The following is a 13,455-nucleotide window of genomic DNA, read 5'->3' as shown; positions in this document are numbered from 1 at the left end:
GAGGTGGAGTACATCTTAGAGCTCCGGCAGGCTGCAATACGGAAGCCCACCTCACGCGAAGCACGGGAGAAGCCGGGGCGCGTTCATTCACCTCACACTCTCGATCTACAATCTCGTCCCACATTTGCTAATTAATCTCAGCTTTCTAACATAAAGGAGACCATCCTCGGCGCACATTTTGTGCAGCTCATGCTAAGATGTGGTCTCGTTTTGCACGCTCCTCAATGCCCGCGTGTGCAGGCTTCGCCACTTCGCGGGATCTGGACGCCAGCGCCTGTCCGCAATGCAACGACCTTCCTCAACGGCGGCATCAACGATGGGGCTCCATCGGAATCACCAGTATCCATGCTTGTAGCGCATGCAAACCGAGCTAAGGGTGCTCAAGCCGATGTCCTGGTCCGCCATCTTGCCGCAAGTTTGCCACCATCACTTCGACAACCTGGTGACAGCCATTCGAATGCTCTCTCGGGTGCGCGCGACATTGCGAAATTACTGCTTGCTGCCCAGCGCAACGAGAAAGGAAACAGGCGCATCGATGTACTCGCACACCTCGGTATGGTCCGGCGCCGATGGAGGGCTGTCATATGGCTTGTCAAACATGTAATCGAGCATCTGGGTTCGAAACCAGGTTCTGGACATCTCACGGCCCCCGCTCCTTGGAAGTCAAGCTGGCATGATTCCATCAGCGAGGTCACACTAGGCGCGATCGAGCTTCCGCATCATGAGGACATGAGCGGTCGATTCAACAATGCGGCCGCAACCCTGCCAGCCGCAGAGACATCTTTGTTACCCGAGTACGCTACAGCAATGGCGCCGGAGGCAGATTCTCGTACTGATGCCACGCTCCTCCACGCGTTCCTTGGTCTTGTTTGGCGAAGCATAGGTGCTATGACTGTCCAATGCGCTGATGGCACTATGGAGCCGGGTGTACTCGAGATCATCGCGTACTTACATCATCGAGGATTCATGCCGACATCTATCTACAATCGCAAGCCGACGAATGATGCAACGGCCATACAGCAACCGCCTACATTGCACCTTCTGTCGTCTCGCATACTTACTTCTCTGTCGGATGCCGCATGGCGGGCTCACGAAAAGCTCGTTGTAGAAGAGGCCAAGGCGAAGGGCGGTGCATACTCACCTTTAGGTCCTGAAGTACCAGGCTCGGTATGGAAGGTTAACGTGGCTGGCCTCCGGACCGAAATATGGCTGGAGTTGATCCTGTGGTCCTGTCTTCATGGTGGGTGGGTGCTTGAGGGTATGGACATCCTTGCGCTTCTTTGCAAGCAGCAGTCATGGAAGCCACTTGCCTGGCGGTCACTGATCCACAACGACGCTGATGCACATGAAGACTGGGGTAAGATCAGTGCGTTCTTCAGCTCCAAGACGCAGGCTGCAATGGAGCTGCGTGGCGTTGGCAACCTTGACGTGAGCCGCACCGTCAGCAGCGAGGTTGTACTGGCGTACATCGATGCGCTTCTGGTCCATGCCGGAGCCGGCGGCGTTGAGCAGAGTGTTAGACCTAGTGCCGTGCTGGATCCACTTCTTCTGCTGCGCAGATTTCTGCACCGCTCTACACTTGGCCAGAGCGACGAATACTGGAATGCAGTAGTGCTGCGCTTTGTAGAGTCCCGGCCAGAGTATATCTATTCTGGAGCCAGCTTGGTGCCTCTGTGGCAGCTTGTGCTGCCTCTACAGGACGCAAAGGAGGTGGAAAGAACCGCAAAGCTGCCGTTAGGAGTCTATGACGGTAGCGCTATCATTCTTGGGCTGGCGCACCAGGCACTTTACTTACGCATTCGGACCGGCGACTTACAAGGCGCCCTCAGGATCTTCAAGTCGCTTCAAACGTACACCGATTTCAACAAGAGAAGAGCTGTTCAAGACTTCTTCACAAATGCTCGTGAACGTCTACGAAACTTGTCAGATCATGAGGAGCGATTCACAAGTAATTACAGCGGTTTCGAGTCGCCCCTACATAACCTGGGGCTCCCTCCCTCCATCATGGGCCCATTTCTCGAACTTGTAACAGATGCCAAAGCATATGACTTTGGCCGCTGGCTCCTTTCCTCCGATGACGTTGACGGACCTGTGATCGCAGAAGCCTCATACAACGAACCGCTGCTGGCGCCTGCACTCCTGCGATTTGCAGTAGAAACAAGTGACAAAGACTTGCTTGCGAAGCTTCTTCGATTGCGCTCGCTTGCGCCCGCGGGGAGCCGTGAAAGTATCACCACGGATCATGGCATCCTGCAGTCATTCTTCGACGCTCAAGTGCGATTGCGACGCTGGGAAGCCGCAGCCGGGACTCTCCGACAATGCATAGAGAGCAGCGACGCCACTTGGAACATTCTCAACCTTGCGACCTTAGCGAGGGTTATGCTAACACTGCGAAAGAACAGTCTTGAGACCAAAGGCTCTGATGATCTGACTTCTGCATCCAAGCTCTTTTCTGAGATGCTCAGGGGTGCGTACAATCGACAAGGAAACCAAAAGAAGAGGCGCGACGGAGACAGGCAGAAGACACTCGTTTTGGCTCTCTCTGCTATTGACGGCTACTGGGCTGAATTCTGCAAACCTTTTCTGGACGTTCTACAGCAGAGACGGGTACACATGAACTTCAGCCTCATCACGATAGCCTTCAACACGTTGCTGGAAGGTGTAGTGGAGAATTACGGCGCCGTCGCTGCGCGGAGATGGCTCGGATTATTCTGGCCTCATTCTGTTCGCAAGGCACAAGCGCAGGAAGCCGCGCGACGAAGAGGTGATGCTGGCTCACATGATCAAGGTCAATCTCCTCTACGGTTGCTGCAAACCGTTGCGGCTCAACGGACGTTGATCCCGCTGCCCAACCGACCTGCAAGGACCGTTGCCATGTACGGCGGCGTGCAGCCAAATATTACAACGATACGCATAATTCTCCGCAGAGCCATCCAAGACCTCAAAGTGATGTCTCCACGGCAGAAGACCGCAGCCGAGACCGGGGGACAGATGGACTCACTTTCCGCCGGCACGATGCGCATCGCAGAAGGTGACAAGGGCGAAGCAAAGGCGATTGATACCTCTCCTTCCGGCATGGTGGTCTGGTGTGTGAACCGCTTTAGAGAGCTTGGACTGCGCAACCGAGATATCAATGAAGAGCTCAGCGCCGAGTTATCGACAGCTGAGTTAGAGAGCATGCAGAAGCAGGTTCCTCGTTGGTTGGAGAGGCCTGATGATGACCACGTGGATGTTCAAGGCTCTAATCAGGATCTGGACGAACAGAATGATGCAAATGACGAAGTGTCGCAACATGACAGAGACGAGAGCAATAAGCGAAATGCGGGTGGAAGCCAGACCGAAGAGCACGGCACCTGATATAGCCGAAGCTGGATCGATGCACTTTCACGGGTGCAGTGGGTGTGCCTCAGCACATAGGGCTTCATGGCCAATTTAAGTGGCTCTGAGTACTACTGCGAGCTTCACGAACCATATATACACGCTTCGCCGCCTCCTCGTCATACGGCTTATCCCAGCCAAAGTCCCTCATATCAGCCTTGAGCGTGCGGACTTGGCGGAACCCGAAGCGCTCGTACAACCCCAGGCCTGCCGGGGTGGACTCCAGGCACATCATCACCCCGTGCTTGTCCGCCTGCTCACAGCCCCATGCGAGAAGCTTTGCGCCTGCGCCGCGACGCTGTTGTGTTGGATTTGTGACCAGGATGTCGAGTACTTTGCGAGCATGTCAGCTGAATACAGTCCATCGGGGACGGTTGGATTAGCGTGCTGTACATACATATATAAGCCTTGCCGGCCAAATTCTCCCGTCTCCACTCCTCCCATTCGATCTTAAACCACTGCCTCAATCCCCAGTTGCCGCCCTTGGGCCAGTTTGCCGGTGGCTGCTCGTTCGGATCTGAAAGCCGTGCTATGGCGGTCTTGTTCGAATCAAGAGAGAAGGTCCACTCCGAGACCGCTACGATGTTGCCCGTCTCGTCGTCTACTGCCTTCATGAAACGGCACTCATCGTCACGGAAACTGATGGTCTTGCGCTCGTTGTAGAATGCGTAGAGGTCATCTTGATATGGCATTGGGAACAGCATTGGCATTCGTGGGTGCGATCTGAAAGCTTCCAGTTCGATTTTTACGAAGCTGGGGATGTCCGCCTCGAGGAGGGGGAGGATGGTTATGGCCATTGTTAGGTCCCTTGAGCAGTATGCTGCCTTGATGTCGTTGCAGCGGAGATCTCATGTTCATCCTCAATGCTACTTATAGTCATATGTTCGTAGTGGGTCAAGCCCGCGGTGACTCAAACCGTCCATTGAAGGTTTATCGTCGAGACCTGCATTGGAACGCGCCCTTCCAATACTGAGTCGTACTTTTCGTCAGCACTCGCTCATTGAACCCAGCCAACTATCGCAGTTAAAGATACTAGTCAGTGTTTGAGAAGAGTACCCGCTAACGGACGAAGTGTTCGGTACGGCTCCGATGTGTTGTTTGCGATCTACCACAGTATGCTGTGACATCGTCGTTGTCACTGCCAACGGAAGTTACATGCAACAACTTCCAGCAGAAATACGATAGATGTTCTTATCATGCACATTGTGGAAGACGCCTAGGACCACGAGTGCTGGTCCTTACACCACTGCAGCCGTAAGCGTGGGCTGGAGTATAACATCAACGCATGATTGAGTGCAGTCGGTGAATCGACGGTGTAGCGTGCAATTTCAAAGGTGAATCTCATCTCATGGACATAACACAAAGACACAAAGTGCTCTCCCTCACACAACAGTTCGCTATGCCCAGTGCATGCACCTCTCCTCCGTGAACCCCTACCCTACGCCCACCATGCGCCCATCCCTTCCCTCCCGCGGCATGGCGCCATCCTACCAACATCTATGCAGCATCGCAAGAAGCAATCCCACCCTCTCCACCATCGACAAGGAACACAAAGAAGCTAACCTGGTCAACGAGGCAGCCGAAGCAGACCGGTTTTATGATCTGGGCCAGTTCCACAAGTGCGCGCAGAAATGCTACTAGGTTCTCAATGCTCGGCCGGCAGAGGCGATTGAGGCGAGGTGTCATATGTATTTGGCGACGGAGACGGCGGGGCCAAAGCAAGCGGAGGGCAGAGCGTAGGTGAAGTGCCGTTTCGGCGAGGTGTGGGAAAGAATGTTGCTGACTGGGGTTTCCACTTAGGTATCACGCGAACGAGGCCATCGCTGCGTGGAACACGGTCATATCGCGAACCGGGGCCTCTTGGTACCCTATTGACGAGGCGAAGCGGAGCGAACCGGGGCCTCTTGGTATCCTATTGACGAGGCGAAGCGGAGATTGGAGGCTGCTGAGGATTTGCTTGCGAGGGCGGAGGAGCAGGTGTGGGAGGTGTCAGTGACGTCGTGCGACCAAGCTGCTGCCGGCGAGCGTCCGTCGTCCAACCAGGCTCCAGCTGGGTCGGATGATGGCGCGCAAAGCTGAGACTCAAGTCCGATGGCGAGCAGCTGCGCGGCGAATAGTTACAGTACCGCTGTTTGCTGATAGAGTCGCCTGCTGACGATCATCGAACGCCGTCCGTAATTTAATTGATGCGAAGATCAATGTGAACCCCGGCGCCAACTCCCACTGCTGGCTAAAATTCATACCCAATCCAGCATTGTTAGCGGCACCGTAACCAGCATACCCTTCTCGTTGACAGGCACGTGCTTCCTTCTACCTCTGCGCCACCTTGACAATATCGCGCTCAGCCGGGTTATACCGCAGCAACTTCTCAATTAGGTCGACGTGTGTGAGCACCATGCGGCGGCAACAATATCTGTTCAAGCCCAGCGCATCCATCGCCTCGCCGTCCGGCATCGGCTCTGAGTCGGGATCATCCTCATTCGCACTGATGAGCTTGACATAGCGCTCGTAGAGGTCCGCGATGACCTGAAGAGTGTCTCGTTAGTGGCTGGATTGGCGCAAGTCAAGGTGAGTGCGGTGGACATACCTTGCCGCAGGAGAAGCAGCGGATGGGGATGATCATCTCGACAGACTGTTGAGACTCTGTCTTCTGATACCGCGAGACTATGCGCGTGTTGAGCTAAGAGCTAAGAGTATTGCAGAAGCAGTGGAGGAAATGTGTGTGAGCGGGAGCGCGGCCGCCTTCGGCCGCGCAAAAAGTTTCCGACGCTTCACACTTCAGCATATCGATTTGCATGTCGCGGGTACAGCGTACACTGCCACATCGATCCTCCATAATGGGCGAAAAAATTACACAGGACACCAGTAAGAAGCGCAAGGCGCTGTCTGACGGGAATGCTGAAACTGGCGCGAAGAGATTTCGCCGCAATGGAGGAACCATGCCGGAGGAGCAACGCAATATTCCACAGTCCAGTCCGCTGGATAATGATGCAGACGGGGAGAACGCTTCACGGGCAACCAGGAGAAAGAGAAAGAAGTTTGATAAGGATCCCGCGCCAGAAGTCAGAGAGTGGAGGCTGGAGCAGAAAAGGCTGAAGAAAGCTCGGGCAAAAGAGCAAAGGCGGGAGGGGAACAGAGGAGCTGGAAAGGGTGCAGCTGCAGGAGTGGCAAGTCAAACAGAGACGCACATTGCGCCTGGTCAAGAGTTCGATATTAATCTACAGAAGCCTCAGAAAGGCGAACAAGCTGCCGATAAGCGGCTGCGACCAGAGCAGAAGAAGGCGTGGAGAAAAGCTGAAGGAGCTGGAGTTGCAAGTAGCACGGCAGCCCCTCCTGAAGGCTCTCGTACAAATGACGGCGCAAAGACCGAGAGTGCCGCGATCTCTTCAGGGGAGGCGAAGAAGCCAAGGAAGCGACGACCGAAGCATCAGTTCCGAGCGACGGAGGTAGAGCAGCAAACAAATGCAATCACTGCGCAAGAAAACCCCTCGAACGCACTTCAGCCAATGGTAGACGAGGAGGAAGCCGCGCGCAGACAGCTTCGACGAGAGAAGAAGAAGGCTCGCAGACGGGCGGACAAGCATGAGCACGCTGAGCCTGCAGCTGATGCAGAGTCCAACCATCACATTGAGGTGGCTGACTCTGACGCATTGGAACAGCAGGACGACGATACCGACGATGAGGCTGAGGGTACTGCAGACTTCGATCGTGAGGTCGACATGCTTGACAGGGACGCACTAACACGGCAAGACGACACTGAGGCCCGGAAGCTGGGACTCACGGTCGCTACAAAATCTAGCTGGACACTGTCAGCACCTACTGGGGGCCGCTTTGTGCAGTGCGATCCAATCTTTGCCACTGAGCTTTCTACCGGCGAGCAGGTCTTGCTCACGGCGACTGCGCAGGAAGTGCAAGTCTTGTCCGTGGAGACGTCGTTGCCTATCCGGACATGTTCCATCCCCAACAACCAGAGTGTGGTCTCCCTTACCCTAAGAGAAGCGAGTCCCGGATCGGTCTATTGCCTGCTCCGCAACGGTGAGGTTGTCGTCTGGCAATGGACATCTGATGCGGCAGAGCTAGCTACCATTCCCGGTCCGGGCAAGGTTGTGGCTATGGCTGATGCTTTAGATGACGCGCTGTTTTGCCTCCACAACGCCGATGGTACTTTGCGCATCACGAGACGTCGCGAAGTTTGGTACCAGACGCGCATGCAGCTGACTGACCTGCTCGTCACGGGCGAATCGGACTTTGTCATCGCCTATGGGCCGTCTGCAGTACTCCTTGGAGCCAAGACAAGATCTGACTATGTCTGGATCGAAGTGCCGATTGGTGGCACAATCACCTGCCTCGACGCTCGACTGACGCACTCCAATGAGAGCGGCAAGAAGAAGCGTCAAGCCCACCTCAGCCTCGCCATCGGTAAAAGCGACGGCCAAATCCACGTTTACGAGGATGTCACATCCCTCTTCGCACCGCAAGCCCAGGCCACCCTCCCCCCGCCACGTATCCTGCACTGGCACCGAGAAGCTGTGTCTTCCGTCAAGTTTTCACGGGATGGCAACTACCTCGTCTCGGGTGGGAAAGAAACGGTGCTTGTGCTATGGCAGCTACAGACGGGTGTCCAGCAGTATCTACCCCATCTGACGAGCGAGATTGAACGCATCGTGGTCAGCCCGAAAGGTGACAGATATGCGGTGCAACTCGGCGACAACTCAATCATCGTCCTCAGCACGAGCGAGCTGAAGCCGGTTGCGCATTTCGCGGGACTGCAGTTGGCCGGCTCTTCGCTCTCCACCACGACGGCACTGTCCATCATCTCCAAGCATGCAGCTGCTGACCGCAAAGCCACCGCTGCAACAATCCATCCTCAGCGGCCACACCAACTCCTCCTCACCGTCCCCGCCACCCGCCCAAAGACCGCAACCGAAGCCGCCACAGCCCGCCCTTTCCTCCAAACCTTCGACCTCCGCGCCTCCCGCAGCCTCATGCGCCAAGCGCTCACTCGCAACAACGTCACAGACGTCAACATCGGTCCGGAGAAGACCGCCATCGCTTCTCCCGACGTCGCGTACTTGGCTGTCAGTCACGACGGTCAGTGGCTGGCTACGGTAGATGAGTGGATGCCGCCGGCCTCGGACTTGGAGTACCTTTGCGATACGCCTGGTGGTGTGGAGCCAGAGAGGTGGATGAGGAGGGAAGTGTACTTGAAGTTTTGGAAGTGGGATCAAGGGCAGGGGATGTGGAGTCTCTCCGCACGAATCGACGCGCCGCATGCCCGTGCGGATGGACGGTTACAGGGGGCCGGGAAGGTGTTGGGCTTGCTCGCTGATCCGGTCACTGTCGGCTTCATCACGCTTGGGGAAGACAGCCGCGTCAGGATGTGGAGGCCTCGAAGGCGGGTGAAGAAGGGCGCTGTGAGTAAGGTTGAGGGGGAAGAATTGGAGGTTACGGAGTGGATTTGCAGGCAGGTGGTCGAACTGCCCGCGACGGAAGCGCGACGTGCGGACTCCCCGCTGGATACGTTCGAGGTGCCTGCCCCTCATCAAGCATGTCTGGCGTGGGCGAAGGATGGGTCTTTGTTGGCTATTTCGCTGAGCTTCCGCGACACAGCAGCTACGCCGGCGCTGGTCCATTTCGTCAATGCTGCTACGGGAAAGCTCGTGACTTCGACATCCGGCCTCGCGCCTGGCGAAGTCGAAGCGATCGGGATTCTCGACCGTTACATTGTCGTCGTGTCGAGCGGCAGTATCAATGTCTGGGATTTAATTACGAATATCCTGACGCATCGCTTCAACATCACGTCTGGCCGGCCATCGCTCGCTGTCAACCATAAGGACGGCACGTTTGCGGTAGCGGTGCGTTCGCAGGTTGTTGTCTATCGACCTAGAAATACGCAGGCGCTGGCTCGAGAAGATTGCGGACAGGATATTGCCGCTATCCTGCCTAAAGAGGATACTGGTGGGTATACGCTGCTTTTCGACGATGCTACCGTGCGGACGCTATTGTACATGGGTGCAGGTCCACGACTGACGGAACTGAAGTATGCTTCCGAGGACGCGCCACTCCTGATCGAGGACGTCCCTGAAGCTGCAGATGAGGCTTCGGATGTGGAGATGACTGAGGTTCTTGCTCTGCCGGCTCCTGATGATAGAAGACGGCAGCAAGGGTTCGTCCTTGAGGAGACGGAGGATGATCGGCCAGTTGTCAGGCCGGAACAGCTGGCGAGCATATTTGATGTCGGGCAGAGCTTCGCCATGCCGCCCATCAGGGACATGTTCGCCGCGGTTATGGAGTTGTACGGACGTAAACCTCTATCCAGGTTTGTAAGGGAGGAGGTGGCGTAGCTCATATAGCTTCCGCAACACGGTCATCCGTGATCTCATTCCCATGGCCAGACAACGGTCACATATCATTCATTCATTCGTTTGTGATTGCACTCATCGCCTCTTCTTCCCAACAACCTTCGTAAACCCATCCTCGTCCACCTCCGGCTCCGCCTTCTCCTTCACAACCACAGGCGCCACATGCGGCACTGCGTCTTCAGGAGCATCCATATCCACATCCCCCTCGTCATCCACCCCATCCCAACCCCCCTCCTCCCCCTCCTCTCCATCCCCATCTTCATCCTGAACCCCATTATCCACAACGGCAAACTCCATCTTCACGCGCCCTCGATTCCGCCACCGCCCCTCCAACTCCCTCAACGCCTCCAACCCACCCCTCCCATCATCCTCCTCCCCCAACTTCCTCCTCAACCCCAGTATCCCCCTCGCAACTTCCACTTCACTCTCGTCCTCAACGTTGCAATCAAACTCATCCTGCATCACTTGCAGCAAGAACACTTCGAGATCCTCGTGATCCGTGTCCGGGGCTGAGCTAAGGAAGTCCGAGACGGCGCCGGCGAACCAGTCCTTTTTGTCGGAGCTATCCGGGCCGCCCCAGGAGTTTTGGACGGCCATGTGCAGGGCGGGCCAGAGGGAGAGGGCGTACCAGATTCCGGCGTCGAGGGCGGATTGGAGTTGCTGGGGTGTTGGGGGAAGGGGGACGCCGTTGGAGGGTTCGGGGGCGGGGGCAGGACTGGGTCCGGGAGCGTCTTGGGTGGACATGGTGGCGGTGGTGGTGGAGAGGGTGCTGGGGTTGTGTATAGTGGGAGGGTGTGAGAGTGGGAGATGCTGGCGCAAAGTGCTCGATAGGGAAATTCTTTGGGGGTGGATGAGGTCATATTGACGGGTTTCCATCGGCATTTGATTGACATCCCTGCCCCGCTGTCAATCAAAGTGCAATGCCATGGCTAAACTCCGTCACTATCTCCATATCCATGATGCTCTCTCCACCACACACCTTTTAACAACCACAATGGCACTCTCCCCCTCCCACCCTCTCCCCCTCCACACAACCAGGTTAAAATGGCAGTCCACTCCCGCGTGGCCGCCGTGACAGGCGCGAACAAAGGCATCGGCCTCGCCATCGTCCGCAACCTCGCCCTCCAATACCCAACGTCCCCCATGAAATCCGGACCATTCCTGATCTACCTCACCGCCCGCTCGCCCGAAAAGGGCGCGGAAGCAGTCAAAACCCTCCACAACGACCCGCAATTGAAACGAGCCAAAGTCCTGGCCCAAGACGGGGGCGACACGACAATAACCTACCACTCCCTCGACATAAGCGCGACGAAAAGTATCCAAGATTTCGCTTCCTTCCTTCGCAAAGAACATCCGGAGGGAATCGACATCGTGGTAAACAACGCCGGTATTTCATTCCCACCAGTAACACTTCCCCCGAACAAGCCAAGAACAGAAGTGCTAACTCCAGGCTTGTGATGGCGGAAACAGGCATCGCGCTCCAAGGCTTCGACGCCAACATCGTCAAACAAACCCTGGAAACGAATTACTACGGCACGCTGGAAGCAACGCAAGACCTCCTCCCCCTGATCCGCCAAGGAGGGCGACTGGTAAACGTGACCTCCATGTCGGGCAAACTCAACAAATACTCCCCCGCCATCCGCTCCGCCTTCCTCTCCGCCGCCGAAACCTCCGTGGCGGCCTGCACGGCACTGATGGAGCAATTCCGGCACGCGGTGGAGGAAGGGAGGGAGAAGGAGGCCGGGTTTCCGTCGGCGGCGTACGCGGTTAGTAAGGCGGGGGAGACGGCGTATACCAAGGTTTTTGCGCGGGAGGAGGAAGGGAGGGGGAGGGGCGTGTTGGTGAATGCGTGTTGTCCCGGGTACGTCAAGACGGATATGACGAGGGGGGGTGGGGCGAAGACGGTGGATCAGGGGGCGCAGACGCCGGTGTTGTTGGCGTTGGGGGAGATTGGGGGGCGGAGTGGGGGGTTTTGGCAGGATGAGAGGGAGATTGAGTGGTGATGCAGGTCTGTTTGAGAGCTGAGCGGATGATGTGGTGTGTTGTACGATGATGGGCGGAGATGTATGTACAGTATCGCCGTTATGCCTTCAGCCGCGCGCTTTGGAGGTCTTCCTGCGCGTCTTTGATGAGGAAACTAGTCGAACTGTCAGCATGCACAACAACACTACAAAATCCCAACATTGAACAGGAGGAATAGGCGGAAGGATGACATACTTATACCACCACACCGTCGGCCCGACAGTCCCCAAATGCCACAACGCATGCGCATCCACCATCCCCCACCACGGCGGGAAATCGAACAACTCCAAACTCATCGCCAACACAATCCACGCCACGATCAACCCGGGCCAGGCGGCCCACAGTCTGCCCACTTTCCGAAACCGGGTGATGGAGAAGCTGGTCCAGAGGATATTTTGCAGGATTCCGATGACGACGTTGGCGGCCATGTTGTAGGTGTAGTCGAAGCGGATGAAGGTCAGGTAGAAGATGTGGGCGAGGTAAAGAGTCGTGCACAGGAGGGTCCAGAGGCGGAGGAGGGTGCTGCTGTTGTTGTTGGTGGGGTTGGAGGTGTTGATGTTGGAGTGGGAGGAGGAAGAGGGGTTGGCTTGGTCGAGCCGGAAGATGCGGATGGGAGTGTAGTAGAGGCCGTACATCACGCTCGCGCCCGCGGCGAAGTAATCCAATTTCTCGGTTACGTTGAAGTCGCGCGTATGGAAGATCATGCTGAATGTCCAACTTGCCAGGCCGATGTAGCCGAAGTAGAGGTAGTATTTCCGTAACTTATACGAGGCCGGGATGGAGTCTTTGAGGCGGGAGAGGCCGTAGAGGTGGGCGAGCAGGTTGAGGAGGGAGAAGAGGACGGAGGCGGGCTCTTGCATGCCGAGGAAGCGGTAGAAGGGCCATTTGCCGTGGTATTGGAGGATGGGCTCGAGGTATGGCGGGTCACGGGTCAGGCGGGCGGTGGTGGTGATGTGTTGGCAGGTGTAGTCGCATTCGGCGGGGCAGGTCCAGAGGAGGAGCTGGTGGTGGAGGGCTGGAATATATATATCTCTCATTTAGTCTGGGGTTGGTGTGGTGATGCTGATGGGCGGGCGCATACGTATACTCAACCCATCGTCGCCGCAATTGACGGCTATGCAGTCCTATACGCAACCACGTATCGCATCAACCCACACATCCTCCCTCTTACCCTCCCTCCACCTCAATGGTACGGTATGGTATGGGATGGGTATATGTGAACGTACAGCAAGACAACTCCGAAACTCCGGCAAGCGATCGCCGACACTCGCACCCGCGCCGCCCCACCACAGGGTGAACCACAGAAAGGGCAAGAGGCAGGCGCGGTGGGGGTGTTGGTAGAGCATCACGCATGTCTGGGTGGAGTAGGGCCAGATGATCGGCGCATTCGCTCGGTCCTCACGCCGTCGTACCACCAGCGATGCCGCTCGGGCGGTCAGGGAAAGGGAAGGGGAAGGCGCGGCCGTGGAGTTGGTGATGCCGAGTTCGAGGAGTCGGGGAAGGAGCGACGGCAGGTTAGACATATATGTATATTTACTACATCTTGTATCGAATCTACAGCGACAACGTGACGGCGACGAGATGGTGGGGAGTGGAGTGGGCACGCGATAGTGTCGCTGCTAAGCGGTAGCTCGCTCGCTACCCAGTTGCTTGCAGCGACATCGAGCTCATGTGTGCCGTGTGGCTGACATCC

General features: G+C 56.6%; 6 protein-coding genes across 6 annotated transcripts; 3 read left to right on the top strand and 3 right to left on the bottom strand.

Annotated features, from left to right (window-relative positions):
* Window positions 1-98: 98 nt before the first annotated feature.
* Window positions 99-3,496, top strand: BAUCODRAFT_258421 (uncharacterized protein). The gene has a single exon (XM_007681871.1). It carries the CDS (start codon window positions 190-192, stop codon window positions 3,355-3,357), a length of 3,168 nt encoding a protein of 1,055 aa, XP_007680061.1. The 5' UTR covers window positions 99-189; the 3' UTR covers window positions 3,358-3,496.
* Window positions 3,494-4,175, bottom strand: BAUCODRAFT_52542 (uncharacterized protein; the record flags this gene model as incomplete). Its single annotated transcript, XM_007681712.1, has 2 exons — window positions 3,494-3,711; window positions 3,776-4,175. Coding segments are annotated over 2 exons (618 nt in total), but the record flags the coding sequence as incomplete, so codon positions are not given.
* Window positions 4,176-5,303: 1,128 nt separating this feature from the next.
* On the bottom strand, window positions 5,304-6,043 carry BAUCODRAFT_258454 (uncharacterized protein). Its single transcript, XM_007681870.1, has 2 exons — window positions 5,966-6,043; window positions 5,304-5,904 (listed from the first exon to the last, which is right to left on the bottom strand). Exons 1-2 carry the CDS (start codon window positions 5,999-6,001, stop codon window positions 5,689-5,691), a joined length of 252 nt encoding a protein of 83 aa, XP_007680060.1. The 5' UTR covers window positions 6,002-6,043; the 3' UTR covers window positions 5,304-5,688.
* Window positions 6,044-6,884: 841 nt separating this feature from the next.
* Window positions 6,885-9,722, top strand: BAUCODRAFT_125669 (uncharacterized protein; the record flags this gene model as incomplete). The annotated part of the gene is made up of 1 exon (XM_007681869.1): window positions 6,885-9,722. The coding sequence occupies one exon, from the start codon at window positions 6,885-6,887 to the stop codon at window positions 9,720-9,722; it is 2,838 nt and encodes a 945-aa protein (XP_007680059.1).
* Window positions 9,723-9,760: 38 nt separating this feature from the next.
* On the bottom strand, window positions 9,761-10,573 carry BAUCODRAFT_258417 (uncharacterized protein). Its single transcript, XM_007681868.1, has one exon. It carries the CDS (start codon window positions 10,482-10,484, stop codon window positions 9,816-9,818), a length of 669 nt encoding a protein of 222 aa, XP_007680058.1. The 5' UTR covers window positions 10,485-10,573; the 3' UTR covers window positions 9,761-9,815.
* A 103-nt stretch (window positions 10,574-10,676) lies between these two features.
* BAUCODRAFT_37592 (uncharacterized protein) lies at window positions 10,677-12,033 on the top strand. The gene is made up of 2 exons (XM_007681601.1): window positions 10,677-11,127; window positions 11,211-12,033. The coding sequence occupies exons 1-2, from the start codon at window positions 10,785-10,787 to the stop codon at window positions 11,741-11,743; spliced, it is 876 nt and encodes a 291-aa protein (XP_007679791.1). The 5' UTR covers window positions 10,677-10,784; the 3' UTR covers window positions 11,744-12,033.
* The last annotated feature ends 1,422 nt before the right edge of the window (window positions 12,034-13,455 follow it).

The sequence above is a fragment of the Baudoinia panamericana genome, assembly GCF_000338955.1.
Source record: "Baudoinia panamericana UAMH 10762 unplaced genomic scaffold BAUCOscaffold_12, whole genome shotgun sequence".
Taxonomy (NCBI): Eukaryota; Fungi; Ascomycota; class Dothideomycetes; order Mycosphaerellales; family Teratosphaeriaceae; genus Baudoinia; species Baudoinia panamericana.
Note: the sequence above shows the minus strand (reverse complement) of the source record. Positions and strands in the feature narration are given on the sequence as shown.